This window comes from Toxorhynchites rutilus, chromosome 2 (genome assembly GCF_029784135.1).
Source record: "Toxorhynchites rutilus septentrionalis strain SRP chromosome 2, ASM2978413v1, whole genome shotgun sequence".
NCBI classification, from domain to species: Eukaryota; Metazoa; Arthropoda; class Insecta; order Diptera; family Culicidae; genus Toxorhynchites; species Toxorhynchites rutilus.
In genome coordinates this window covers 36,255,819-36,283,447 of record NC_073745.1, presented here as the reverse complement: position 1 = coordinate 36,283,447, position 27,629 = coordinate 36,255,819, and the positions used below count along the sequence as shown (strand labels likewise).

Here is a 27,629-nt window from a genome sequence, read left to right as displayed (position 1 = left end):
TCTTCAATATTTTGCCACCTTACACGGTCAATATGGCCATCAACCTGGGAGTACGAAAGTATCCGCGATGACCAGCGACATTCAAGTTTGGGATCCAAACTATTCTCCATCAGTTTCGGAGGCTCTAAAGCAATATTAAATTGCTCAGATTTGAATGAAAATTCCTACTTAGCGTTATTTAATTACTTGAAGCAAGAAGTCCTCACCCTAACTTGACCTATTTCCTCTAAATTTTCCGATATTCTTGCAAAAACTTATTATTATAATACAAAATCAATTTCAGACACAATTTTTGTATAAGATTTTCTCACCACTTGTAGAAAAAAGTAATTTTCATAACATCATAACAAAAGTAATTTTCATAACATCATAACATTTTATATACATCATAATACTCGCTTCACAAATACAGGCTGTTCCTTTCTGTTTCAGAGATGCCGGTTTTTTAGTTTGTGAAAATATATGCGAGTTACATTGTCTGCAAGCAAATATTCCTATTCTATGAATAAGATTATATGAGGAGCTGAGAAGGAAAAGAGTGTTAGGGACATGTTCGAGTTTCTCTTCATCGACTCTCACTTTCGGTCATAACATAGGTGCAAATATATGTGAACGATAAGTCAGATCCTCAATTATCGGTTCTGTAGCAAACTCGAATTGGAACGTTTTTGCAGCTGAGCTATTCACGAAAGAAAATGTTGATGGTGGGAAAATCGATCAAGTCACTTAACCCTCTTTTCCTTTTGAACACCTCATATATAATTTATAGATCATATTCTCCTACACATTGAATTAACGCATGTTTTTTCCGCCTGTGATTTTTCCAGATCTTCTCATTCTCCAAATTTCATAGCGGAATATTACACACAACTTAGAATAAAGTGGCTGCCCCGATTACTAGCGCAAAAAAAATGTTACGTTACGTTTCATCCACTCTCTCAACATCACATTGTCAGTTTACTTTGAGGTTTCGATTTGTATTGCGAAAAGTACCGTATTTTGCTATTAAAAGTATAAGTTTTCCAAACCAAATGCTTTCATTTATGCTTCCTAGAATTTCTGAAGTTTATAAAATTCAATTGCAATCGCAAAAAAGACTAACAAAAATAAAATGTCTTTGAATTTGCAGACACGCTTGCAAATCTGGCAACTCAGTCTCGAAGTACGTGAGATAAAACGTCAGCATTATGGATTTATATGAAATGTCACGATATTGATGATCGAAAATCAGAAAATCCGGATTTCTGCGTCGTCGGCTGTGTTCAGCTGTCACTATGCTCTCAAATGTCATCATATTGTCAATAATATTGACCGTGTAAGGTCCGCTTAGAAGCGTGCTTCTTGTGTCCATGTGGTATGTGGACTGCCCCTCACATCTTTCCATTTTGAGATACTCTTTTATTGTTTTACCAATATTTCAACGATTTTCTTTTAACGTGTGTCATTATCACACATGAAACGTCAATATTTGCTAGGAACTTTTTTTTTCGCAAACGTGTTTTGTTTACAAACGCATTATGCATACCCGTGCCGAATATCCTTGTTCGATTGGTTTTTCATTAATCGTCTAAACAGCATTAACGCTATACAATGAACATCTCCAAAAATGCCGAGAGGAAAATTCAGAGGAAAATCAAACGTTGTCAAGTGCTGATCGCAAAAGAAACGAAACTGCAGTTCAGCGAAGTGCCCACTGAGGTATGTCATGCAAACAGCATTTAATTATTTGTCTTATGAGGTTTGCGTCCAACAGAATGTCGTGATTTGCAACGCAGGTCTCTCTACGGGGCTCCAACAAGAGGTCCTCCTAGAGGAAGTGCTACGCCATGCACACTCTTTGGAAAATGTATTCTTTCCCCCTGGAAAGTCATATTGTTATTTGCGATTCGAATCAGCTGAGATTGCGCGGACAGTCTGTGAGCGTATGAACGGAGTTGCTCCTCTTGGCCAAGATGGATGCGTGCTGCTAATGTCCTACTGCATTTCTCTGCCCGAGAAAGGGAATAATACGTTCGGTGGACGAACACCGCCTGGATTGATTCTGGTCCCGGATTTCGTGAACGAAAAACTGGAATCTGCATTACAGGATCTGGTTGATTGGGAAGAAGACATGGAGATTGGCAGCAACCTCAAGCACCGACGTGTGAAACATTACGGATATGAGTTCCTCTACGGAACTAATAACGTTGACCGAAACAAACCTTTGGACAGGAAGATACCTTCAATCTGTGAATCAATGTGGGAAAAGTTAAGACATATGTATCCAACACTGGATTGGCATGTTCCAGATCAATTGACGGTAAATTATTACGAGCCTGGTCAGGGAATTCCACCACATGTTGACACGCACAGTGTTTTTAAGGACCCAATAATATCTTTGTCATTAGGGAGCGATGTTATAATGGATTTTCGCGATGTTAAAGGAAATCATTTGAATGTAGACTTACCTCGCAGATCGCTTTTGATAATGACTGGGGAAAGCAGATATGGTTGGACTCATGGAATAACTCCCCGCAAAATGGACACCGTTCGTTGCAACAATAGTTTGACAATCCGGAAAAGGAAAATACGTGTGTCATTCACCTTCCGCAAACTACAAGATGGACCATGTCACTGTCAATTCAGTTCACTTTGCGATACGCACCAGCGGGACACAGAACATCGAAAGGACCTCTTAAAGGAAAATGCGGCACAAGTTGAACTGGAGAACGTTCACAATGTCTACAACCATATAGCGAAACATTTTAATAAAACAAGACACTCGCCATGGCCCAGGGTGGAAGCTTTTCTGAAATCTCTCGAACCAGGATGCATACTCTTGGATGTAGGGTGTGGTAACGGCAAATACCTCGGTTTGAACTCTAGCATTGTCAATCTCGGTTGTGACCGTAGCGATGGCTTGCTCAAGGTGTGCACGGATCGTGGCTTCAGCGTGGTGCAGTGCGATTGTCTTGCCCTCCCGTTTCGGTCGGCGTCCGTAGATGCTTGCATCAGTATCGCCGTCATTCATCATCTTGCTACGGAAACGCGTCGCATGCAAGCGGTCGCAGAAATGGCTCGCGTTCTTCGGCCAGGTGGGCGTGCACTTGTGTACGTATGGGCGAAAAATCAGGAAGCGGACGAGAAAAAATCCAGCTACCTTCGGCAGAACAAACAAAACAACAAACCGCGAAAGGGGAATAAGATAGAAAAAGACACCACGGAGATGGATGGTGAAACCATTCTCCCAATCCACACCAATAGAACACAGTTCCAACACCAGGATTTGCTGGTTCCATGGAAATTACGAAACGTGGAGTGCAGCGAAGCAGGTCCAAAGGTAACTTTCTTACGTTATTATCACGTGTTCAATGAACACGAACTCCAAGAAATGTGTGGCAAAATCGGTGAGATATTGGTTGAGGATAGTTACTACGATCAAGGCAATTGGTGCGTTGTTTTTAAGAAAATTGCTTGAAATAAGAATCTAAATCTTCTTTTTGATCTCTGCATCCGAAATATTCCTTGAATCAGTTTTTTACATAAAGATATATTGATTCATTTTTATTTTTGTTCTATACAAAGTTCGTAAAAGTTAAGTGAAAGGCTTGTGCTTTCCATCCTTATTCAAGATAGAGAAAAAGCATTATGACATGCACGTTTTATTAGATACGATTTTTATTTGAATTTTGAATGTTGAACATTTCAATTTATTTTTAAAATCATTAAAATTAACTACCTACTTAGCCTAAACCTATGAAAATATTGTACAAATTTCGGACAATCAAATACTCGGTACTTCTCTCCAATTTTCTGAATATATTTGTAAAATTTCACTCTTTCGTGAACCTCCGTTGTTCTCGCCCAGGGGGCGCAGATTCAGAATTATCTTCGGAAATTTATTCTGAACGCGTTGGAGCTCAGTCTGTGTATCCTGGTGTACCCCGTGTAGACAGGAACCGCATACTCAATTGCAAGGTAAATGCTCTGTTTATAGACAGTCATCTGATTCTTCAAAGTTTAGAATTTGTGCCATTCAACGAATACAACGACCGGAGCAGAATATTACGTTCAGTGACGCGTTTATTAGTGTAAGACCGTAAACCAGATGACTGTCTAGAGCAGCTATACCCGACCAGCGGCCCGGCAGGCTCTTCTAGTTGGACCGCGGTTGGCGTCAATTAATTTTAAACAAATTGTATGTGTAACAATAATGAAAAGCGAGGTTTGTACTTTCTCAATGTCGGGAGCTTAGTTTGAAGTACTGTACTGTACTGAAGTTTTGAAAACGAGAGCGTTACGCCTGGATTTGAGCGGTAATACTTCTTGGCCGCGTTAATACGCTTCCCCGATGGACTACGCGGGAATTCAGTCACCGTGCAACTGCGTCATCAAAACTCTGCCAGCCATTATAGTCATCGCCGAAGAACAGGCCTCCTAGTCCGGTTCCCAAGAAGTCGATCGCCCCGGTAACATCGTACAGTTTTTTCTCCGTCCTTTCCCTTCTCGTTCGGTTACTGAGAGCATAACTATACCAGCTTCGATGATCCATATGGAATTGATCCGATATCAAACCACCTCCACCGCCATCTTAAACCACCCTTAGACCAAAGAAGATCTCCGACAAAACGGCTTCCGAAAGATGCCGATTGAAAATTTGAACCACAAAAAACGTATCCAAAACGAAGATCCTCGTTCCTTCCCCCTCGCGATTAGGGGAACAAGAGCAGTTGGCATCTTCGAACGGCGCGGGTTTCCCTCCATTGGCCCGGGGCCAGGATCAACGAACACCTTTGCCCTCCGACCAGAAGTAATTAGTAAACCATCAACAAAAATAACAAAGAATCATTGGGCCTGATTCTCGAATACACTTCACGGTGGAAACGAAATAATCGGCACGCCATTGGACTACGTTTTACGAGTTAGTGAAGTGTCGTAGATAATAATGAGTTTTCAGGCAGAATGAGCACTTTTCAAATAAAAAATCAATAATGAAAATTAACTTCTTCGTATCAAACTGGTATTCAATGTGAGTGGAAAACTTTGTTTTCTTCATGTGATATAATAATCTGATACAAAAATTTCATCTGAAGATAATTTGATAGTATAATGATCAGTTTAGTGGGAAACTAATCTCGTATCCAGATGTCGACACCGTACGGTTGTCATCGCGTATACGTTCATTCCGTTTCCGTCGTGGAGTGTATTCGAAAATCAGGCCCATTGTCTTATATGTTAAAATTTTTTGTCATGTTAAATTTATATTTGTTATTTTTGTTTGTTTTGTGAAATATGTTGTCTACATCTCGTGGTGCCTGAGAGGCATTTTTTCTTACAGCCCAGGAGGCTGAAAGTCTCTATAATAAAGAATTATAAAAAAATGTTGGCCGGTTGAACAAAGTAGTATGATAATCATTTTCGAAAAATAAAAGGTGAGTGACGTTTGTTACTTATTCACCCTTATTCTTGTTTACGGCCGTATCTGACTTTCGTTCGAAAGACTTGATTCGAACAATTTCGAAAAATACTTTCTTGTTTTCGTACGAATCCGTCCGAACAAGATCTTTATCGAACATAAACATCAGATGCAAGATTTCATGCATCAATAAAATTTCATGCAAGATTTTATCAAAGCAATGGTGAAATTGTCGCCCATACAGTGATCGTTCGTTAATTTTGCCGGAAATTCAACCCAATTATTAAATTTTACTAACTGGACTGCAAAACAGCAAAAACAATAATAAAAAGTATACAAAGAAATGAATTATAATAATGTTCATGAATCATATTCATAATCCTCAATGACTCAATTCCTTCTATAATAGATTGAACAGCAGAATCAGTACGACTTAAGCTCAAATTATCCGAAAAACATCAATATGTACTGATTTAACAATCGAACGGAATTCGCAAGAAAAAAGTGACGTTTAGAAACCACGTGAAAAAACACATTCGTACGAAAACTAGAATGGCCGATTCGTTCGAATTGTTCAATTTTCGAAAGTTCGAATGAATGGATTTGATTCATACGAAAACAAGAATACAAACGGTACATTCTTTCGAACGATTTCTTTTCGTTCGAAAACAAGAATGAGGGTGATACTTTCGAACGTTTTGTATTCGTTCGAATACAAGAATAAGGGTGATAATCATAAAGTTAACTACAATTGAACAATTGAAACGAAAGTAGGGAGCTCTCGAAATTTAAAGTCGATGTTTTTCTTACAAACTGCATAATATAAACCCCTCAAAAGTATCACTGACGACCAGAAGCCGGCAATATTTCCAAATACAGTAGAACCCCGAAATTGAGAGGCAAAACCATTACGGAAAACACAATCGCTGGACTGGCTTGCTCATGTTGAGCGAATTTTTCCCATTAACACCGGATGTCGTTATTAAAACATGCGTTAGGAATCGGTTGTGGCTAAGCGACAAATTTAATGTTTGGAAGCCTACACTCAGCACTACCAAAATGTACGCGGTCTGAAAATCGACAACGTCAACTCGCTACACCTTTTTGGAACCGACTTCAACGTATTTCGTGGCGACCGTAGTCCAAGAAATAGCCACAAAACTACATTAGGAGAAGTGCTTTTTTTTCCAAAATATATTTTTTATTAAGGCACATGTGGCGTTAGCCTGACGGGGCCGGGAGTCCAATATTTTGACAATTTTTGTCTTACAACTATGTTAGTAATATGTAACTGATTACTCGCGGTTGGCTCGAGGTTAGTATTACAAGTGTTCTCATAATTGGTATGTTGCAGTCTTCGATGCTCTATACGTGTGCCCGACACGGGCTACTTCCTATTGGGATGCAGCTGACCATTAATCAGCAACGCTCCCTAGTCTGTACCCCATATCTAGCGTGGTGCGTCTTTCTCGACTCGAGGAATCCAGGATAGAATGGTCACTAGCCGGCGCAATCATCAGCTCGTGTAGAGTTGTCATGAGCGGTACAACCTTTGGCTCTTGTTGAATGATCAGTGGACTGCACAACCTTCGGCCCGTGCATCTGTAAAGAGTGTGTGTATGTATTGCCGCGACTAAGTAAAAGTTTATCGATCGGATAGGAGGGATATGAAACGGGGACACAACGAAGGAAACATCATTAAACGTTGACATCGGCGTTTCTGAGGAACAGGTATAGATGAAGCAGAAGATCAGGATCCCGGCTACCTAAGATATCCCGGACGGGGATATCCGATTGTCTGCCTTTTGCTCTCAGTGCTCTAGAGAGCTGAGAGCGAGCAGCATGGAACCGGATACACGACCAGACAACATGCTCGATGTCGTGGTAGCCATCGCCACTATCACAAAGATTGTTTGCTGCGAGCCCAATGCGATAGAGATGCGCGTTTAGGTTGTAGTGATTGGACATAAGCCGAGATATCACGCGAATGAAATCACGACCTACATTCAATCCCTTGAACCATGCACTCGTCGAGACCTTAGTGATAATCGTGTGTAACCAACGACCGAACTCATCTTCACTCCACATGCGCTGCCAACTAACGAGTGTGTCCTGACGAGGAATGTGAAAAAATTCATTATAGGCAATTTGCCTTTCAAAAAGTGTGCCTTCTGAAGCGCACTCAATAGATGTCTTATTCTTGTTAGAATAAGACATCTATTGAGTGTTTTGGTCGAAAAATTATTCAAGATTACCTTAGCATGGGTTCCCTCTCATTGCTCGATTCCGGGGAATGAGAAAGCGGACTCGCTAGCTAAGGAGAAGTGCTTATTGCAGTGTCAGGTAATCATAAATCTGTTAAGGTACACAGGTCCACAGCTTCACTGCATCGTTGGATCAAGGAATTTGTCCCGAAATATGGAAGCATTCCTTTATGTTTCCTGTAGATAAGAAGGGCGACAAACGTGACGTAACAAACTACCGTGGCAGGAGCTTTTTGAGTTTGAAATAAAATCCCATCCGTTCCTGGAGATTTAACCCTTTTCACTCAGCACGATTCTAGACGCTGGCTACCAGCGCGACCGCGATCCGCTGACATTCCTTCTGTATATCTTAGTAATTTTACTATATTTTGATTAAACTTCTTAAACTTCCATTTCAAAAAGAAAATTCAAACGAACATGCGTGTCTCAAAAAGTTGCGCTGAAATAGCTCGATTTCCCGTAATCACTAATAAACTTTAATGTCTCATGAAAGGGGACAACCAAGTGCAAATGGTTAAAGGGCTTTAAGGAATCCTCTTCTCATTCAACTCTTGACTTCGTAAAGATAGCTCTGGCGATTTCTTTTGCTCAAATCTCGTCTCTGATTGGACAGAATTGAGCTGTGTTGAAGGACAGAAGTGAAACTGTGTTGTACTGAATGCTTCCTGAAAATCGGTTGTAAATTGCCCGATTTCTTTTTTCAGACTATCAAGTCCATTGGTATGATCCTTTGAAAGGGCTTGATGAAATCTTGTTGCAACAGATACACTTTCTACCTGCTCACAGGTGAACTTTCAATCCCTTCTCTTGGATTCACTGATTTCTTTGTTAGATTTTGTTAGACAGTTTCTGTAATCTGTCCAATCGGAAGTAATTTTTGCTTTGATGTAAAGTTTCCTACACAGTTTTCTAAGCTTTTCACATTTGTTGTTCCACCAAGATGCATCCTTTCTTGAAGTTTTCCGCTTCAGTGAACAGTTTTCTTCAAATAATATTGGTTAATATTGGTTTCAAATTGCGATGAAACAATGTTTAGCTGTTCAGTGGAAGAAATACTTTTCACTGATATCAAAATATTGTCCTGAGTTTTGGAATGATAGGTATCCCAATTTGTTTTTCTTGTATCTCTGAGTTGTTCAATCAAAAGACCATCAGAATTATAATTGAACATTATGTGTTCATGATCGGATAGCGATTCTTCATTTGAGACAAAGCAACTAGTTACGTTAGACTTCAGGTACTTTGATTCCGCCGGATACGCCCGTTCTGGTATGTATGATATCCTTACACGTCTAGAGAAAAATGAGAGCATTGAACGGAAGTCTGTTTCCGATCATCCGACGGTGCTACGCGATCGTAAACTGCAGCTGAAGCTGAAGCAGAAGACGGATGGAAAGATGGCTACATCGTTCCAGGCTTTGGGCCGGTAGGTTGGAACAACGAGTCAGACAGTAAAAAAATATCTAGCTGAGATGGACATCATGCGGTAACGAAAGTCAAGACCGACCGTGTCGGAATACCAAGCTGTGACCCAGAAACAAAGGCTGAAAGCGATGGAGAATGAAATTTTTCCGGCTAAGCGGAACGTCACGGTCGCCATGGACGACGAGACATATTTAACTGTGGATGGAAACGACTAGCTGGGAAATAGCTAATTTACGTCCTCCATCAATGGGATAAGTTCCGACGAATACGAATGGAATACGTCTTCTACACCAAATTCCCAAAAAAGGTGCTAACCATCAGCGAAAAGGGAACAATTTCGTGATGAAAACATAGGAAGAACTCTCCAAACATGCCAACAAGTATGTTTTCGATAGTAATGGCGAACTTTTCGGCCAATTGCTGGAAGACCGCCCGAGAAAGCGTCGAAATATTTTTTTACATGGTTAAATTATGTTCATGGGAAATTTGAATTATCTTCTGTATTTTTTTTATCGTAATCCGAAAATTTCCAATTCTTTTAATGCAAGCGTTATCATATCTGATAATTTAGATCTGCGAAGTGTTACATCGCCTTAAGTGTCTCTATTGATGATTTCTGTTATGGGTACCCACATAATCCCGTTTAAGAATTGCTGTTCATTGTACAGTTTGTGTGCTCTCATGAAGAAATATTCTTTGAATCAGTTTTGATGGTGCCTGTAAAGGATTTGTTTCTTGATGAAATTACTCATGAGACGTAGCGTTTAGCGAGTAATTCATTTGGATTATTTTGAATGAATGAATTTAGTCATAATTCATACTTCATCGTCAACAGCCTTTGCGACACTGTAGAATTGAACCAATTCGTTATAATTGTAGTTTTCCAACAAATCAATAAGTTGAGGAAGTTTCGTCTTCACATTGACTCCCTTGAATTTGAACTTGTCGATGTACAAATCGGTTAGTATACCGTAGATACGGTTCAGTATCGTAGGCTGTTTCATAAATTCACCCTCTATTAGTCGTTGATCTTTGAGCAGCTGCTGATACTCTTTCGACAATGTACCAAACTCTTCGTCATTGCGAATGTCCAGATCAATCAGTGCCTGTAGAATCTGGTAGTCTTTGGTGAGTTTATTGTAGTGAACAATTTTCGGCTCGATTAGTTTGATCAAGCCTGGTATTGTTTGTTCATTTATATCTGAAATAAAATTAGAGAAAGGGTTTTGTTGTATCAGAACCATATTTAGTGACTCACTCGTTGAGATTTCTAGTTTTATGCGTTTCTTGGTTGCCTCCTTCGTGATGAAATCTTTGAGTATCGAGATCGTGGAAATGTTATCGCTGCGGAAGTCCGCCTCAGCCTTTCCGTACTCACATATCAATACGCTGCCAATAAACACATGTCGAAACATCAATCGAATTCTATCAGTACCGTAAATCTTCTCCGGTATTTCCGGTATACAATTAATCATCCAATTGTGCATCTCAGCTTGGCTGAAGGTTCCTTTCAGCGTGAGAGCATTCATTGGTCTACATTCGGCATCTGGTGGGAGATTTTGTACAATCATGTGCAACGAGAGAGCCTTTATCGGATATCTCTTGAGTTGACAACATTTTGGCTGCAGATTTGGCGTTATGTACATCTGCAATGTTCCGTTCTGGCCCTCAACAGTGCGGAATTTCAGATCAACCCGGTTGGTGTTTGCCTGACAACGGTAGCTTGCCAATAAGCTGTTGCCACTCTGGAATTCACGATAAATCAAATGATGTTATTTGCTTCGGAGAAAACTATGCCTAAAATTATTATTACCATTTTATCGCATTCGCTGAAGCTGACTACCGCCGAATTTTTCTCAACATCAATCAGATTGATTGGTGCATCACACTGCAACAGTACATGCTCAATGGGGGTGGGAATTTCAATGGTCAGCGAATACGTTGCATCATCCAGGCACAGTAGCATTGAGTCGTTTACCGGTAACATTGGAATCGCGGACAGTCCGGTGGATAGAGCCTGTGTCGATAATTGATAGCGTTCGCGTTCCCGAGTGATCGCTTGTTCCAACTCGTAGATTTCCGCCCTCAACTTGTGAAGTTTGGATGATGCTTCCGGTGCCATTCCAACAGAATCCCGCTTTCCTGTATCACTCAGACTTTTGCTTATGCACTGAGTTGTCAGGCCAAAAACCCGACCCGAATATGTGCAAACCACTATCTCCGAGTAATTACTCCCTCCAACACAGCCACCCTGAACACTCGAAATGCTTTCGTTGAAGTTCTCCCGATAGATCTGCGTACACTCCATGTCAAATTCGTATTCGTCCGTGTGCATCGTGAAAACCTGTAGCGTTCCATCTCGTCTTCCAACGATCAATTCATCTTTCCCATCCCCCGACAGGTCATATGTTCCAAGACAAGTAACGGCGCTAAGATTTTCCGCATCTTCGATCAATGTTTCTCTTTTGACTTCACTAACTTGCAAATTGATGTGGAACATAACCACTTTGCCGTTCGCGAATCCACACAGGATTTTATCGCCAAGACCCTTAGGAACATGCAACACCGTAGGAACGCTGTCTAGCTCGAGTGTTTGACGAACGCGAGAGTGTTCCAAAATACGCAGCACTCGCCCGGAACACGCTAATACGGTGATGAGACGACTAGTCTGGAAGAAAAACAGAAATTATTATCATCCTCATTTCTGTCCCCTTACCTAATCACATTATTGGGACACAACCCAGACACGTCAACTATCGCATCGCCGCATAGATACGATCCCACCTCCTTGCAGTCCTTGTAGTGATTATACACGTGGTTACCACACACCAGCAGGTCACTGCCACTCACAAACATCGAACGGATGTTCTCCGTTAGGTTCGTTTCGAATGACAGGAACATTTTACCCTTCTTGTTGAACCCGCGAACCTTATTCTCGGCGGCGGTGAAAATTTTATCCGCCGTCGAGCCAACGTGTCCGCCGAGCTTGACCGAAGCTATTTTGTCGTGTGGCAACGTCTTGAAGTGAACCTGCAGCTCGTCTTTCTTCATAGAAAACACCTGCAGAACACCATCCTGATCACCGACGACCACCTTCTGTTGTTTCGTTGTAGATTTTCCCGAAGAGCCGCCACCCGCACCAGAGGATGGCGCGCTCGATGGCAGCAACTGGAGGCAGTTGGGAGCCGTTAACCCAACGGTGGTGTACTCAACGCGAGTCAGTTCCAATTCCATTCCCGGATTAGATTTGAAGTCGATCGAAAAACTTTTTGCTCACTACGTCGCGCAAAAAGTGTTTGTTGGCCAATGAAGCGATTCCAAGGTAACGGATTCCCTCGGAATTAGGGGAATATGCGCATGCGTTCAATCCGGTAAACTTATTTATTTAGGGACAAGCAACAGGTTTCATTGGAGGCTAATTAAACGCAAACACCGAGAATGGTCAATTCTACCAATTCAAAATTCAACTAGATAAGAATACTCTTACGCCTAAATGGCTGCTGTGTAATATACAACAAAATTATCGTAAAATAAAAATGTACACAAATAAATTCGGCTCTGTTACAGCTGAATTGCTCAATTTCTTAGCAGTCATTTCTCTCTTTCTTCATATAGTTTTCCATTTGGAAAATATCTATAGTCAGTCTAAGAAGGTGGTCGCCTCTTTTCAATGAACTGACGACGTATTTCATGACTCCGTGTGCTTGGATTCCTTTAATCCTTCACATATTTCAGTATTTGACGACGGAGGATATCTATGGAGAGCATGAAAAGGCAATTTCAAATCAGGTACCCTGTATACAATGAAATTTTAATGAAAACAAAAATTTTTGGGCAAAGCTGTATTTATTTCTCAACATAGCTTCCTTCGAGGGCAATCCACTTGGAATAACGAGTTTCCAACATTTCAATTCCCTTTCTGTAGTACGAAGCGTCTAAGTCTTCGAAATAAGCGTCAGTTTCTGTGATGACTTCTTCATTCGATGTGAATCTCTTTCCCTGGAGCCACATCTTGAGGTTTGGGAACATATAGTAGTCACTGGGGGCCAAGTCTTGAGAATATGGTGGGTGAGCAATCAATCAGAATCCGAATTAGTCCAACTTGGCCATCGCTTTTAAAGAAGTATGCGACGGTGTTGTGATGGTACAGAACTTTTTTCTTCGCCATATAGTGCCGTTTTTTCTTTATTTCGTCGTTCTGTTTGTCCAATAACGCTGCGTATACTTGTTTTTCCCTTCTGCAGATTTTTGATGAAGATTATGCTTCTTCTTAATGGCACTAACGTTCCTAGAGGAACTTCGCCGCCTCAACGTAGTATTACTCGCGTCATTTTTCTTATTAGTACTTAGTTGAGATTTCCATGCCAAATAACACGCCTTGAATGCATTCTAAGTGGCAAGCTCTAGACTACGCGTGACCACAGTGCAAGTCTGAGGAAATTTCCTTGACGAAAAATTCCCCCGACCAGAACGGGAAACTAACGTGCAACCTCGGCATGTTAGGTGTGACACTAGCCATTCGACCACAGGGGCACAATTATGCCATACGCATCCAGAACAATGGAGACTAAAGCCTTCCCGGTCGATCGTTGGTCTTTTGGCCGCTTTGGTCAGCTTTCGTGGCATGTCAGCTACTCTTCAGACTGCCTATTGGACTCAGGAGTGTGATAATGGATCCACGTTTCATCCATTGTCACAAAACGTCGAAAGAACTCCACTCGATTACGCTTCAACAACGCCAAACCGGCTGTTGAATCATCAACGCGCCGCTGTTTTTGGTCGACGGCCAGCAAACGCGGTACCCATCGCGCGGATAGCTTTTTAATGTCCAAAATGTTGTGCAAAATGTATCCCACTCGTTCTTTTGAAATGCCTACGGCCTCAACTCACTCGCGTAACTTCACTTTACGATCGTTCACAACGAGTCGATGTACTTGTTTTACGATTTCTGGATTCGTAGCCTCTTTTGGCCTTCCAGAACAATTTGCAACTGCGGTGCTTGTACGGCCCATTTTCACTAAACCACCGATAAACTGTTGTGCTCGAAGTAGCAGAAGTGAAATAACATTTCGTCAATCACTGCATTGATTGATTGTTCAGAAATTTTTCACATCAAAAAACAAGCTTCACATATGAGCTAATGACAGAAGAACCTCTCGCAATGAATCTTGTTCATTTTTAGTGGCGCCATCTGTTGAAAAATTCCGTGACTTTTCAGTTCATGTAGTAGCTTACAGGTCTTACAGGTCTTTCATGAGGGTCTTTCCATTTTGACGTAGGTGCCAAATCAGACAACAGGTCACGTTCTTATGAAATAAAGTTAACTTTAATAACTATTTTCACTGTGAACGAATTCTCATGATTTGCATACCAATCGGATCGGAAGTTCTCTAAGATTTGTTTGATATGCTATACATTACAATTCGCTAATTTCTAAACGGTTTAAATTCATGAATCATCAATGCATCAAATGATAGGAAATATTTCTACGCGTCTATCACAATTAATAAACTGTTATTTTTCAAGAGATGAACAATTGAATAACTGTAAAATGTCAAGCGTTATCTAAATGCCCTAACTGCCAAGTTTTGATTGGCCCGAGTTACGGTTTCTCCAACACAGACTTAAAAATCGATGTACCTGTGGAAATCCGCTTTGCAAATATACATGCAATTCGGGAGTATTTTTGCTTCCACCGAGCTGTGTTTCCCTAACACGGACTTCAAAATTAATGTGCCTGTGGGAATCTGCTTTGCGAATACATGCAAGTCGGGGGTATTTTTGGTGTTGAGCACTTTTGTACTCGCTTGTCGTTGTGCAGACCGGAATATGTTTCTCTAAAACGTACTTTTAAACTGAGAAGCCAGGGAAAATCGTCATTTCAGATACTAGAGGTAAATGAACTTTCGTGATTCGAGAACTACGTTAAACATGAGATGTGCAATAATTTCAGAGGGAAATGTAAAATACAATGATCGCCAAACAATTCTTCCGTTCACATAATTTGGTTGTCCCAGGCATCATATCAAATGTAAAAGGACGGTCATCAAATTTACTTGTAATGAAGAACATAATCTATTACAAAAATTTCGATGTATTTTAAAATAATATTCGAAGTGGTAAACAAGTGGATTGCATAATATAATTGCGTAGTTCTACGTCGAAAATATGCGGTCGTGTCCTAAATACAACTTCTTACAATTTTTTTTAATAAAACACAGTTTTCGAAATAACATGACCACCAAACTTTCTTTTCAAATCCGTTGTATCGTGCGCAGCGTGGCATGTTGCACCGTCTTGTTGAAACCACATATCATTGATGTTAAGATCTTCCAGTTCTGACCAAAAATAGTTTTCCAACATGTCGCGATAGCGCTGTCCATTGGCGGTAACATGGTCGTTCTCATCAACGAAGGAATCCACCCTAATCACTTTGCAGTATTTTTTTGCGAATGCAATTGTGTTTCTTGAAGCGAATGTGGGTTTGCATCTGACCATATTTTACCCCTCAGGTTATCTCCAAGTAGCACGAACACGGTTTCTTGAATTATCTCCCTAGATCGAACGATTGGATGCCGTTGGACTATTTTATGGTAATATGTCAAATCTCTTGTACATGCCGATAAAGAAACACGATTGAAGCACTAGAAGCATAGCTAACAGTAGCCATTCTCGTCAAACGAAGGAGAATAGAAAATAAGTTTTCGTAATCCCCTTAGGCGAAACAACATGCCAGAGTAATCGCCGTGTTGGACACAAATGATGACTATAGTCATGCGGTTGCAAGTAACGACGATTACTAATCATAGCTGAGAATAATCATTCTCGTCAAACCAAGGAGAACGGAAAATGAAAGTCTTGCATAAGAGCCATGACGATAGAGATTTTCCATAACATTAATAATTTTTTATCTCATTTCGATCGTCAATAAATGTGTTTAAGTAGAAAATTCCACATAGGTCACTTCTTTTCAAATCCAACAATGGAAAATGGTCAAAGTTGGAAACGTAAATTCTATATCACTTTTCGTCATATGGCATGCAAAGAACGACGATTTCTAATGTCTTTTCGTTATCAAAATTCTTTCCCATGCATCCTCGTAGCATTGATGCGGCGTGACTGCAATTTTGTTGGAAGGTTTTTTTCAGTCGTCTGAGATGTCGTCACTTTTTCTCCATCGCATGATGAAGTCGTTTGTGTTGAAAGCTTTAGATGTTGTGCTAGACGACGTTGAAGATATCGTTACTCGTCGTTACTGTGGTTTTGATTGCTGTGACGATGACTTTTGTCTGCGCCGATCAGCATTACACATCAACTCACAAGGTAGCTCCCACTGTATCAAATGCCCGATCGTGTTTGAGTTCTGGTAGCTAAGCTAACCCGAACCGATACCAAACTTCGCCTGCAGATGACGGATCTCTATAGTAGCATGTATGGAAAAGAACCTGAAACTATTGAGAACTAGAGCAGAGGGTTAAAATCCCCTACGGAGGATGGTTGTTATAGCTGTTATCCATGGCTATTACGTGGTGAAAGAAATGGATAAACCTCTAAGACAAGGAGTGGCGTGACCTGTACCGCTGGATGAATGATCGGGAGGTTCAATTAGAGACCGTCGCGATTGGCGCTCTATAAAGCGTACGCGCGAAGCTTAACGGAGCATATCTCCGGAACGAATGTTTCTAGAGGAGTTTTCTCGATCGCCTCCCAAGTTTTCTAAAGATAACACTCGGTCACCGCGATTGGGGTTGAATAAAATCTACGCACGTTGAATAACGGAATATATCATCGATCACATTGGTACTAGAGGAGTTTTCTCGGTTACCTTCTCAGGTTTCCAAAACATAACTCTCCGCCGTCGTGACAGGAGTTCTATAAAGCGTACACGCGATGAATAACGTGTTGGAATACTATTTACCAAATTCTGCTGAACGAATTTCTCGAATTTTTCCATTTTTCCGAAACTGCGACCTTGAGCCCTTCAATCGTGGTGTACCGTTTTCCCTCAGTGTAGATTCTGCGTACAAGGATTTTTTACCAAAATTTGACGAATCGTCACCCGAGCTGTTGAGTAATTGAAATATTGTTTTATTTGCCCATGCGATTTTGAGGTATTCGAACCTGTTCTAACTATTTCTCGCTTATCCCGGTCAGAGAGCTTCGACTTACGTGGAACTCTCTCCTTCTTACCGTATCCTTGAGGATTCGCCAAATAATTGAGCACTACTTGATGGGATCGTCCAATCCGACGAGAAATTTCTCTGATACCAACATTTTCTTGGTGAAATGTCTTTCGATTTGTCTTTCTTCATTTTCCGTGAAGACTTTTCCTTTCGGCATTTGCCAGATTTAATTGATCAAAACAACTAAAACAACGGAAAATGTAGCTGGTCTTATAGAAACTTGACCGTTGAAAATACGAAAACATTCGTTTACGCTCAGCGCTTGCACACACACATATAAAATCATGCAGTGTATACTGGACACCAATACCTACACACTAGAATATAAATTGAAGCATTGGTTGTTTACAATGACACAAAGCAGCAAGATCATCAACTGGTCTTATAGAAGTTGTACAGATTATTCATTGTACATATTTTACTTCAAAGGTTAATAATCTCTGTCGCGTATTGTGACACATCAGATTTTCGGATTTTCGTTTCATCGAATGATCGATTGTTTGTGTTTACAAATCTCATCACTTACCTCAGTGAATCCTGATCCTTACCCCACCCCACCAACAGCTATACTTTCCATGATAATCGCGAAGGCCACGAAAAATTACGCGATTTGACACTGCCTACTGTCGCCTGGAAGAGAAATCCTGCGAGGATGTGTGCGAATGTGGTTGTGACGAGCAAGCGCCGATCATGGGGCAATCTTTTTTTTACGCGATTCTCTCGAAATTATGCAATTTTTCTTCCGCGTGCGCATCAATCGCTTAAGACGTAGGACTACTCATTCGTTTTATTTAATTTGCTGGTTGATCATTTCGGATATTATATATAAATGCAACGAAATTTCATAAATAACTCTTAAGTAGAAAGTTTCGGTGAGCCTGAGAAGGGTTAATGGCTTTTGTGGCTTTGTAGAAGCAGTTCTAGAAGCAGCGATCCTTTCACAGAGAACGTACACGGTAACGCACTAATGCATCGACAAAAATGAAACATCGCGAGAATTACCGTTCATGTGAAAACGTTTCTCGAATTCTCGGTCAAAACCGTTAGCAAAGCTAGGAGATTGTTGCATCGGATCGGGGCCGCTGCGCACGGGAGCAAATACAAATGGCAACTAAAAGTAGCGAAGGGGCGTTAATCATACGTACGGGATATGAACAAATTGAACGCAGAGAAAGCCAAACACTGGTGGCTTGAAGCGACTAGATATACACACATTTGCCATCATTTTGTGCTCTTCTCGAAATAAAGCCTTTGTTAATGTTATTGATCACGAGAAGAGACGACTGCTTGGTGAGGCGCAGTTGCAGTTGTATTGCGTAGATGTCATCCTAGGCGGAGACGTTTTTGCGACTGGAATGCGAAACTAAATCACCATAGCATTCCGGCGAAAAATCATTTTCCTTGTGAGCCGGCGATGATGGCCCAACATGATTTTTTCCTACATAATGTGACGAAAAACATTATGATTACGCATGCTTTACCATGGCTCGGCTCGATGTATCTGCAATAAAAATGCACATCAAGTAAAATATTCGTTCGCGTCCACAGCTCGAGGGGAAACGAAGATGACACAAATCCAGTGGAATAAGCGATGTTCGCTGTTTTGGATATAGGAAGAGACTGAACTCAGAAAGCACACGAACGGACAGAACAAATGTATGGGAAAATGGAAATGCTTCACCAATTTAAACCATTTACAGACTTTGGGATCGTAATGTACAGCATATCAAACAAATCTTAACGAATTTGCGATTCGATTGGTATGCAGGTCCTCAAAATCCGTAAGCAGCAAAAACTTTTACACGATGTCCAACTTCTATAAGACCAGGTCTTATATATGATCTTATTGCTTTGTGTCATTGTAAACAAACAATGCTCAATTTATATTCTAGTGTGTATGTATTGGTGACTACCTTACATTGCATGGTTTTCATATGTGTGTTTGCAAGCGCTGAGAGTAAACGAATGATTCTGTATTTTTCAAGTGTCAAGTTTCTATAAGACCAGTTACATTTTTCATTTTTTTAGTTGTTTTGATCCATAAATCTGGAAAATTTCACCAAGAAAATGTTGGTATTAGAGGAATTGCTCGTCGGAATGGACGATCCCATCAAGTATAGCTCAATTATTTGGCGAATCCTCAAGGATACGGTAAGAAGAAGAGAGCTCCACGTAAATCGAAGCTCTCTTCCAGGGATAAGCGAGAAATAGCTAAAACAGCTTCGAATTCCTCAAAATCGCTTATGAAAATAAAGCAATATTTCAATTTAAATGTTACTCTGGTGACAATTCGTCAAGTTTTGGTAAAAAATGGGTGGGTTATATGTATGATATAACCGCAAACCGTTCATGAACTGGTCAAAAGAACTAGTTCACCAAAAAGAGTGAACTGCCGTTCTTTTTTGCTGGGCAACTGTTCATTTGAACTGTATACCCAGTTCAGAACGAAATGTGTACGGTGAACGATGAACTGATAATACATAAAAGGAAAGAAAACGAGCGAGTGATAGATGAATGGTGCTGCAAGGTAAATAATTATCAAATTAACGAATGGAAACAAACGATAGCCCCATGAAACAACAAAAATAATATGTAGGTATTGTCACATAAAAAAATTATAGGAGGTTGTGTTCAAGATACGACCGCATTGTTGACGTAGAACTACGCTGTTATAATATAAAAATCCCTTGTTTAAACCTTCGGATATTATTCTATAATTCTGTGAAATTTTAGAAACAACTGCTTAGTAGAACAATCTCTGAACTGTTTTTTTCATTGTAGAATCAGTTGACGATAATTGACTGATGATTCATTCTTTCCTTCGCAGATCAATACACTAGCTGATCGTATGTCGCAATTTATTTCATGTAAACGCATTGAAAATTTACCTCGAACGCTATTCCGGTGGCCTTTTTCGCAATTGACATAGACTCGGTTACAGTCGATTATATCAATATATCTTTGGCACCGCGAGGAAACAACAACAATAACAACACTTGCAAGTATCAAATATCATGTTACATGTTATTTAGTATTGCCTCAGTGGAATTGCACCTCCAGGCATCGTTCGTACAACGTAAACCAAGCGCCAAACAAGCGTTAGCCATAGCATGCACTAGGAAACTTGAAACTACTAGGAATATAAACACTTCTCATCATTTTGCGCTATTCTCAAAAGAAACACTTCTGTTTATATTACTGGCCTCGAAAAAAGTTGCATTACTTTCTCATACTCGAGCTAAGCGCAGCTGTCACCCTTAGTGGAGGAAGTTTTGCTACTGGCAAGCGAAACCTAATCACATACAAACTTCCTGAACGACATTCATTTTTTTGGTGATTAAACAAGCGAAATAAACTCTTCTTTTAATATCAACAACCTCGAAAACAGTAGCATTGCTGCATTATGATCAAGACTAGTGCAAATGCAATCCTAGTTGAAGGCAGTTTTGCGACTTTGCGAACCCAAATAACTTATAACATTCCAGTACTACATTAAAGAGGTTGGTATCCCCAAATGATTTTTTGGCGCACAAACTTAACGCCTGCTTCGCCATAACGTCAATTTAATACATTCATGCAATGTCAAAAGCACCATCGAAGCCCTTATGACGGAAAACAAACAATGTTCACTGCTTGGAAAAAGACTGAATTATGCCACACAGCTTGTACTTTGCTGTAACACCCGTCGATGCGAATTCGCTGATGAGTTTGTCAAGAGCAACCGCGTTCATCACCAGCGGGGGGAGCTGGTTGCTGCCTGGATAACGGCGTTTACATTTTCGACCGACGCGCCGAAGTCGCCTACTTCGCTGTTCTTCGATGCGAAGGCTCGGTTCAGTGCGAGCGCTTTTCACTGCACCAACATCGCGTGCATCATTAGATGACGCTTGCCTCGAGATTTTATTGCCCCCGGCAATGCGTTCGTTTTTTGCAGGGCTCGAGCCAACCTTCCTCTTCTTATTGCTCATCACACACTATACGAAACGTCCAAATTATGACGCGGAAAGAAAAACACACGATACGAATAACGCGAAACACGAACTGGAAAAACCACACGACGATATCCAAGTTGAATTACCACTGGTGGGGTCCAATCTTAGATCGAAGCGCAGCGAAAGCAAAGTGAACTGGATTGCTCAACAGTCCGATGCCGAATGAAAGTTTGCCTCAAAGAGATCCAATGTTTATACTCTAGGCAAGTATTCCCCTTCATTCTTCTTCTTTTCCTTTGTTCACGGTGACTTTATATCCTACGATTTTCCCCTTCGTTGCTCGTCGATAAGTTGCTCGTTATAGACAGCTCTGTTCGGGAAAGCACACAAATGGACAGAACAAATGTATGGGAAAATAGAAACGCTTAAAGTTTCCATGAATTTTAACCATTTACAAACCAAGGGATTCTAATGTATAGCATATTAAACAAATCTTAGGGAATTTCCGATTCGTTTAGTATGTAAATCGCCAAAATCCGTTCGCGGCAAAAATAGTTATTAACGTTAACTTTATTTCATAAAAACGTGGCCTGTTTTCTGATTTGGCACCCTTAATGAAAGACGTAGTTCTACGTCAAAAACGCAACAATTCAAGTTACGATGGTTTTAAATTAGATTGTTAAATTATGTATCAAATTTCATATCTTGGAGTTCAGGGTAAATATTTCAGAAAGTTGATATGCAAATCTACCTCACTTAGAAAATATAGTTGAAAGCGGAAAGATTTAAACAGTCTTGCTAAACAGTAAAATTCGCGTCGCTAATATGAAATGGGTTTTATATTATATCATATTGTGCTCGATAATTTTGAGATGGACGTTCTCGGTTTGGGTACAGTTTTGCTATAGCATTTATTGCAATACATCGTAAGTAAAGCAGCACAATGCTAGTTTATGCTGAAAATAATAAGTAACGACTCAAACAACACCAAAATTTCAAAATCAAAGTTTGATTTTCTATTGCGCTAAGTTATTTCTAACAAATATCGGACGAATAATGATTAAAACGGCATTTTATGAATGAACAGTCCTACATTACATCCCACACTTTTTATACTTCCTTTGACATATCCCGCCACTGTACAAAAGAGTAAGTGAACTGCTCAAAAGAACTAGTTCATTTAAGTGAACGGTTGGTCACTGAACGGTTCATTAAAGTGATTTGTTTTGCCCACCTCCACCCTAGACACCTTGGTTTAGAAGTCTTTATTAGGTAAACTAGAGTGCCTATAAGGAGAGTGACGACATTCTATCCCGAACAAAATAAATGTCTTTGGCAACAATGAAATTTACAGCTGGTAGCACTGGTTCAGTTTAAGCCTTCAAGTGGCTCTTGCGAAATGATGCTTTTGTTTACTTTTTGTTGTACTTTGATTGTCGCTTTAGTGGTTTATTGCGTTTAGTTTTAGTGAGAAAGCATAAGAATTTGTTCGAAACAATGAAGTGTTTTGCTAAATATTGCACAAATAAAACAACACCGGGATTCAAGAACATCGGGTTCTTTCGATTTCCAGCGGATGAAGACCTGCAAGTTGCATGGAAAAAGTTCTGTGGATTCCCAGATCATTTCGAAATTACAGCTAGTTGTCGAGTGTGCAGCGTAAGTAAAAATCGTTGAAGCATAAGAAGCTAACTAAATATTTGCGAAAAACAGTTTCACTTTCTGCAGGAGGATGTATATTTTGCTTCCGGCCAAGGAAAAATTATGCGGCGACGTACGGCAGTCCCAGTGTACGATTGCGTTCCACAGATCGCCGACTTTACTCTCGGAGAAGATGACCTGACCGCGGACGTATCGAATGCGAGCAGTACCATTGAGGAACCTGGTTCGGCAGTTAACACAGAGGTGTCCTTCGAAAATATGATTCCAGTAAACTGCTCCCCGTATGACGAACACCAAGCTGTTTGTGCTGGCACAAAGAGGAAATATGAGAGGTAAAAGTTTGTACATAATGGGTTTCATTTGGACTTATGATTCGTAAATAAAACATTTCAGTTACTTGAACAATGTAAACCAGGAAGTAGTCGAATTAAAGAAGCGCTGCCATGGTCTCGAAAAAGTTGTCAACCAAAAGGAGCACTTGATTACACAACAAGCGAAAACTACTGATCTGGCTCTAAACGCTCTCAAAAGGACATTTAACTCCGATCAAGTCGACATGCTTTTGTACCAGAAAAAACGACCAGGGCAGTGGAGTAATGAGACTGTGACAGAAAGCCTTAAGAAAAATTCGTGTGCAGAACGAAGGGTTACGAGCACCAGCGGAGTAAATATCCTCTTCCATCCGAACGCACGTTGCAACGAAAGGTGGAAGATTTGTCTTTCAACCCAGGAATTTTGGACGATGTATTGGAGCTTTTGAAGCTGAAAGTCAGTACAATGCCTCCAGAAGATCTCGACTGTGGGCTCATTTTTGATGAGATGTCCATCGAAGAAGCGAAGAGCTTTTGTGTGTCTACCAGTCAGTTCTATGGTGACATAACCATCCCTGGTCAATCTGGACTGGCAACTCATGCGCTTGTGTTTGTTTTGGTGGGAGTAAGAGCCAGGTGGAAGCAAACCGTCGGTTATCACTTCACGGGCAACAGTATCCCGGATAATGATCTGAACGAGATCATCTACAAAATTATTCAGGAAGTGGAGTCATTTGGATGTAAGGTGCATTTTCTCACCTCAGACTGCGGTCCAAAGAATAAAAAGTTGTGGAACGCTCTGGGTTTGAAATTCCACAAACATGTAGTGCTCAATAGTGAGGCTATCGAGCACCCAACAGTTTCGTCGAGGAAACTGGAAATCATTCCAGACGTAGTCCACGTTTTCAAGTCGGCTGTTCAAGGATGGATTAAAAATGAAGTGCTGTGGCTACCACCGGATGTGGTGGCATCTAATGGGTTCTGTTCGAATGAAGTCAATATTCAACACCTTCACGATCTCGTACACTACGAACAGCAAAACTTGCTTAAAGTCGCCCATAATCTAAAACCGGAGGATGTAGAATTCGAAAAGAAAAGGAACAACTTTGATGTGATGAAGGTCATCAATTCTGAAAAAATTGTAAACCGTAATGTTTCGGCCGCACTTCGATTCTACAGCCATGCTGCAAACCGACCTGAAGTTCTACCAACCGCATATTTCATAGAAACACTATCACAATGGTTTCAACTCTCGAAAAATAGATCGATGAAAATGGCTTTGAGCAAAGGTGAGCAAAGATTCTGTAGTACTCTTAATGATTCAGTTAATATAGAGAATAATTTGGCTAGGGGTCATCCACAAAATACGTAATTTGTTTCGAAACCACCATAGAAGAATTTCCTGCCTCCTAAAACCCCCACATGCCAAATTTGGTTCAATTTGCTTGATTAGTTCTAGAGTTATGCAGAAATTTGTTTCATTTGGGAGTCTGGTACCAGCATAGAAAAATTTCTTGCCTTCTAAAACCCCCACATACCAGATTTGGTTCAATTTGCTGGATTAGTTCTCCCCGGTCACAAACCATCACAAGAATCTTCCCTGTCCCAAAAACCTCTGCATACTAATTTTTACTAGTTTCCAAGGCTATATCTATAAACTATATCTGAGGACGAAATTACATTTTCTTAGACTCTTCGTATGTTTTAGATTAACTCATTTTTTTTTATTTATATTTTAGAAAATTCGCAAAAGTATAAGGAGACGCTGCAGTTCTATATTTTTTTCAAAAAATTCATTTACGCTGTGGAGGTAGGACATAAACGGTATTGGAAACCATGGCAGGCATCCATAATTCTAGCAACGAATGCCATACTCAGGTTGCAAGACATGTTCTTGAACGTGAAAGGGTACAGCTTCCTATTTACAGCGAGATTCACTCAAGATTGTGTCGAGAATATCTTTTCTCTAATTCGAATACGACAGAAGAAACCTACCGCCTTGCAATTCAAATGCTTCCTAAAATCATTAACCATTTCACAGTATTTGACAGTGGTTTCCGGGTCATCTTATGAGACAGACGACACAGATTGGCTTTTGAACTTTCCCTCTAACGTGAAGCAATTGAAGGAGAAAAAAGCCATTGAGGAGCGGAAAGTACCTGATATAAACGAACTGACTAAGATAGACACGCAGGCAGCATTGAAGGAAATTAACGACAATGAGAAGAATGTGGTCTATCACCTTGCTGGAATGGTCGTTTATAAAGTGGCAAAGCATGGCGCAGTTTGTTAACATAGTGTTGAAAAATGCTTAGCCACTGAACCATTTATCTCGGATTACACAAAACTAACCATTACTAAAGATTTCACAGGTCAAGCATTGGTATACGTGAATGAACCAACCTTTATCTTTTTTTTTTGAAACTGGAAATTGTATTCAGAAGCGAGTTGAAAAATATGGAAAACGATACCGTGTTTGATGTAATTAAAGCGCAACTCGCAAACATTCCAGCTACACATTTCAATGAATGTCATGATTTAAAAAAGAAACTAATAAGGCGGTTCTTGTATTTCCGGTTGAAAATTCATCAGCCATAGAAAATTCATAAGAATAAGTACGATAGTAGATCGATGGCAATGTAACTCTATTGATCGACAGGTTAGATGTTCCAGAAAACAATAAATAGTATAGTATAATCCAACTCTTGTTCATTCATTTCATTTTTGCCATTCCTGTAAAACCGAAAGTTTAATTTATGGATAACGAACAGATTCTTTTTTATTTTTTTAAACACATGCAGATTGGTCAAAATACATCATTTACTCTAATATGAAATGTATTAAAGTATGTAATAGGATGTATTTAATACTTTTAAAGGAATACAAAAGCTTGGCCATCAATTAATGCACTTAACCTCCATTTTTGGGGCTGTCCATACACCTTGGTATCTTTTCGAAGGATTTCGACAACCTCCCTACACCTCCGTGAAAAAAATACCCATATAAATTTTGGAAAATTTATATGAACCGTTTACATTATTTTGCTTACCTCATGTCTCTCTATATCTGTCTACGTGGTATATGGACAGCCCTTATCATGATTCTGGTCATAATATTGTATTGTACCTAATTGTATTCTATACTGCAGAATGCCCATAGACGACACCTAAATAAAACTATCAGAGCTAGAATGGAATTGTTCGGCAACACGACAAACCGGATATCGCAATCCACCTTTCCTCAAATATCAACCGCAGATCGCTTTCCACAGGTCAAGGGACATATCATACGGAAAGAATGTCTTTTGGGCAGCTACTGTGGTCAATAGTCTCGTAGTATAAAATATGCAACAATGCATGTGTATTCTCGCAGTACAATCTACATTTACATCTGTTTCACTCCATAAAAAAATCGTCCAGTTCCCAAGATATAGAATTAGCGACATGGGTAGGTGCCTGCAGGATTTCATTCCTTTTTATGCGAAAACTAAATCACGCATATGGATGAATGAAACAAAGAAAACACTGTTAACTCTTGAGGAAAAAAAAATATGAAGAATGAACTTACCGATGTTGGAGATTGGTGTTTGAATAATCCACAATGAAGTATTTTTCCTGACTCAGTATGTAGATTCCCAGTTCCAGGTGCAGCAGCAACATCACTACGCCGAAACACTTCCTGAAGCTTTTGCTTTCCGGTGCCCGGTCTCGTCCATCTCTATTTTGTAGGTATTCCAGATTTCATTATTGTTGCTTAGATTTAGCAGCCTCACACGCACTGGGATACTGTTCCGACTATTCCATAGTTGTCTTCACAATTCGATATTGATTTTACTTCGAAAGGAACCAGCATCAGATAAAATCACTCCCGGATAGCGGAACCAGACACCAGCATATCCCAGTAGCAGTAGTTTATTCGCTGGCTTCCGAGCAAAATAGACTAGCAGCAGGACAAACTCTTTTCGGCAGTAGTTTGCAAAACTACCTTTCATCCCTTCTGGAGAAGTTTTCCGCAGCTGCTCGGGCAAGCGCTAGTTCGCGCTATTCCATGGAATTATCAATAAAATAATTGGCGATCATAAAAACATTGGAATTATAATGAATCTACTTACTGTAGTCGAGCAAAGGGATACAAACAGTTACAAACATTTTGCTATTTTAAAATCACAATGAGCACAATACTCGCAATTTATTTTTCTTCTCAGGCTGAATTTGACAGATCATTTGTTCGTTTGGAATGACGCTGACAGCTCAACGCTGTTCCAATTTTGACATTGGCGTCACTCTTCTTATAGGCACTCTAAGGTAAACACATTTCAGTCGGAACAAAAATACCCCTGACCTGCATGAATTTGCAATGCCAATTTCCTCAGACACCTTGGTTCTGAAGTCTGTGTTGGGGAAATACATTTCAGTCGGAATAAAAATGCCCCCGACTTGCATGTATTTGCAATGCCA

General features: G+C 40.2%; 3 protein-coding genes and 1 long non-coding RNA gene across 5 annotated transcripts; 2 read left to right on the top strand and 2 right to left on the bottom strand.

Moving 5' to 3' along the window:
• Positions 1-1,453: 1,453 nt before the first annotated feature.
• Positions 1,454-3,465, top strand: LOC129767929 (alkylated DNA repair protein alkB homolog 8). Its single transcript, XM_055769223.1, has 2 exons — positions 1,454-1,698; positions 1,754-3,465. Exons 1-2 carry the CDS (start codon positions 1,591-1,593, stop codon positions 3,455-3,457), a joined length of 1,812 nt encoding a protein of 603 aa, XP_055625198.1. The 5' UTR covers positions 1,454-1,590; the 3' UTR covers positions 3,458-3,465.
• A 170-nt stretch (positions 3,466-3,635) lies between these two features.
• LOC129770610 (Bardet-Biedl syndrome 7 protein-like) lies at positions 3,636-12,833 on the bottom strand. Its single transcript, XM_055773557.1, has 4 exons — positions 11,809-12,833; positions 10,898-11,752; positions 10,343-10,829; positions 3,636-10,285 (listed from the first exon to the last, which is right to left on the bottom strand). The coding sequence occupies exons 1-4, from the start codon at positions 12,316-12,318 to the stop codon at positions 9,900-9,902; spliced, it is 2,238 nt and encodes a 745-aa protein (XP_055629532.1). The 5' UTR covers positions 12,319-12,833; the 3' UTR covers positions 3,636-9,899.
• Positions 12,834-22,482: 9,649 nt separating this feature from the next.
• Positions 22,483-25,960, top strand: LOC129770592 (uncharacterized). 2 transcript variants are annotated; one of them, XM_055773527.1, is made up of 3 exons: positions 22,483-22,858; positions 22,913-23,193; positions 23,255-25,960. In XM_055773527.1, exons 1-3 carry the CDS (start codon positions 22,697-22,699, stop codon positions 23,619-23,621), a joined length of 810 nt encoding a protein of 269 aa, XP_055629502.1. In that variant the 5' UTR covers positions 22,483-22,696; the 3' UTR covers positions 23,622-25,960. The 2 variants fall into 2 exon arrangements, with proteins under 2 accessions (XP_055629502.1, XP_055629501.1); XM_055773526.1 differs by having other exon boundaries at positions 22,483-23,193; positions 23,255-24,461; positions 24,912-25,956.
• On the bottom strand, positions 25,910-27,450 carry LOC129770593 (uncharacterized). The gene is made up of 3 exons (XR_008742145.1): positions 27,284-27,450; positions 26,740-27,212; positions 25,910-26,658 (listed from the first exon to the last, which is right to left on the bottom strand). It is a non-coding gene; the product is annotated as an uncharacterized LOC129770593 (long non-coding RNA).
• Positions 27,451-27,629: the final 179 nt, after the last annotated feature.

Excerpts from the sequence above, each read along its gene's own strand:
- LOC129767929 (XM_055769223.1), top strand. The coding sequence starts at position 1,591 with ATGAACATCTCCAAAAATGCCGAGAGGAAAATTCAGAGGAAAATCAAA. Across the intron at positions 1,699-1,753 it reads TCAGCGAAGTGCCCACTGAG|AATGTCGTGATTTGCAACGC; the intron begins GTATGTCATGCA and ends TGCGTCCAACAG.
- LOC129770610 (XM_055773557.1), bottom strand. The coding sequence starts at position 12,318 with ATGGAATTGGAACTGACTCGCGTTGAGTACACCACCGTTGGGTTAACG. Across the intron at positions 10,830-10,897 it reads TCAGCGAATGCGATAAAATG|AGTGGCAACAGCTTATTGGC; the intron begins GTAATAATAATT and ends CGTGAATTCCAG. Across the intron at positions 10,286-10,342 it reads AAAACTAGAAATCTCAACGA|ATATAAATGAACAAACAATA; the intron begins GTGAGTCACTAA and ends ATTTTATTTCAG.
- LOC129770592 (XM_055773526.1), top strand. The coding sequence starts at position 23,639 with ATGCCTCCAGAAGATCTCGACTGTGGGCTCATTTTTGATGAGATGTCC. Across the intron at positions 24,462-24,911 it reads GAAAATGGCTTTGAGCAAAG|AAAATTCGCAAAAGTATAAG; the intron begins GTGAGCAAAGAT and ends TTTATATTTTAG.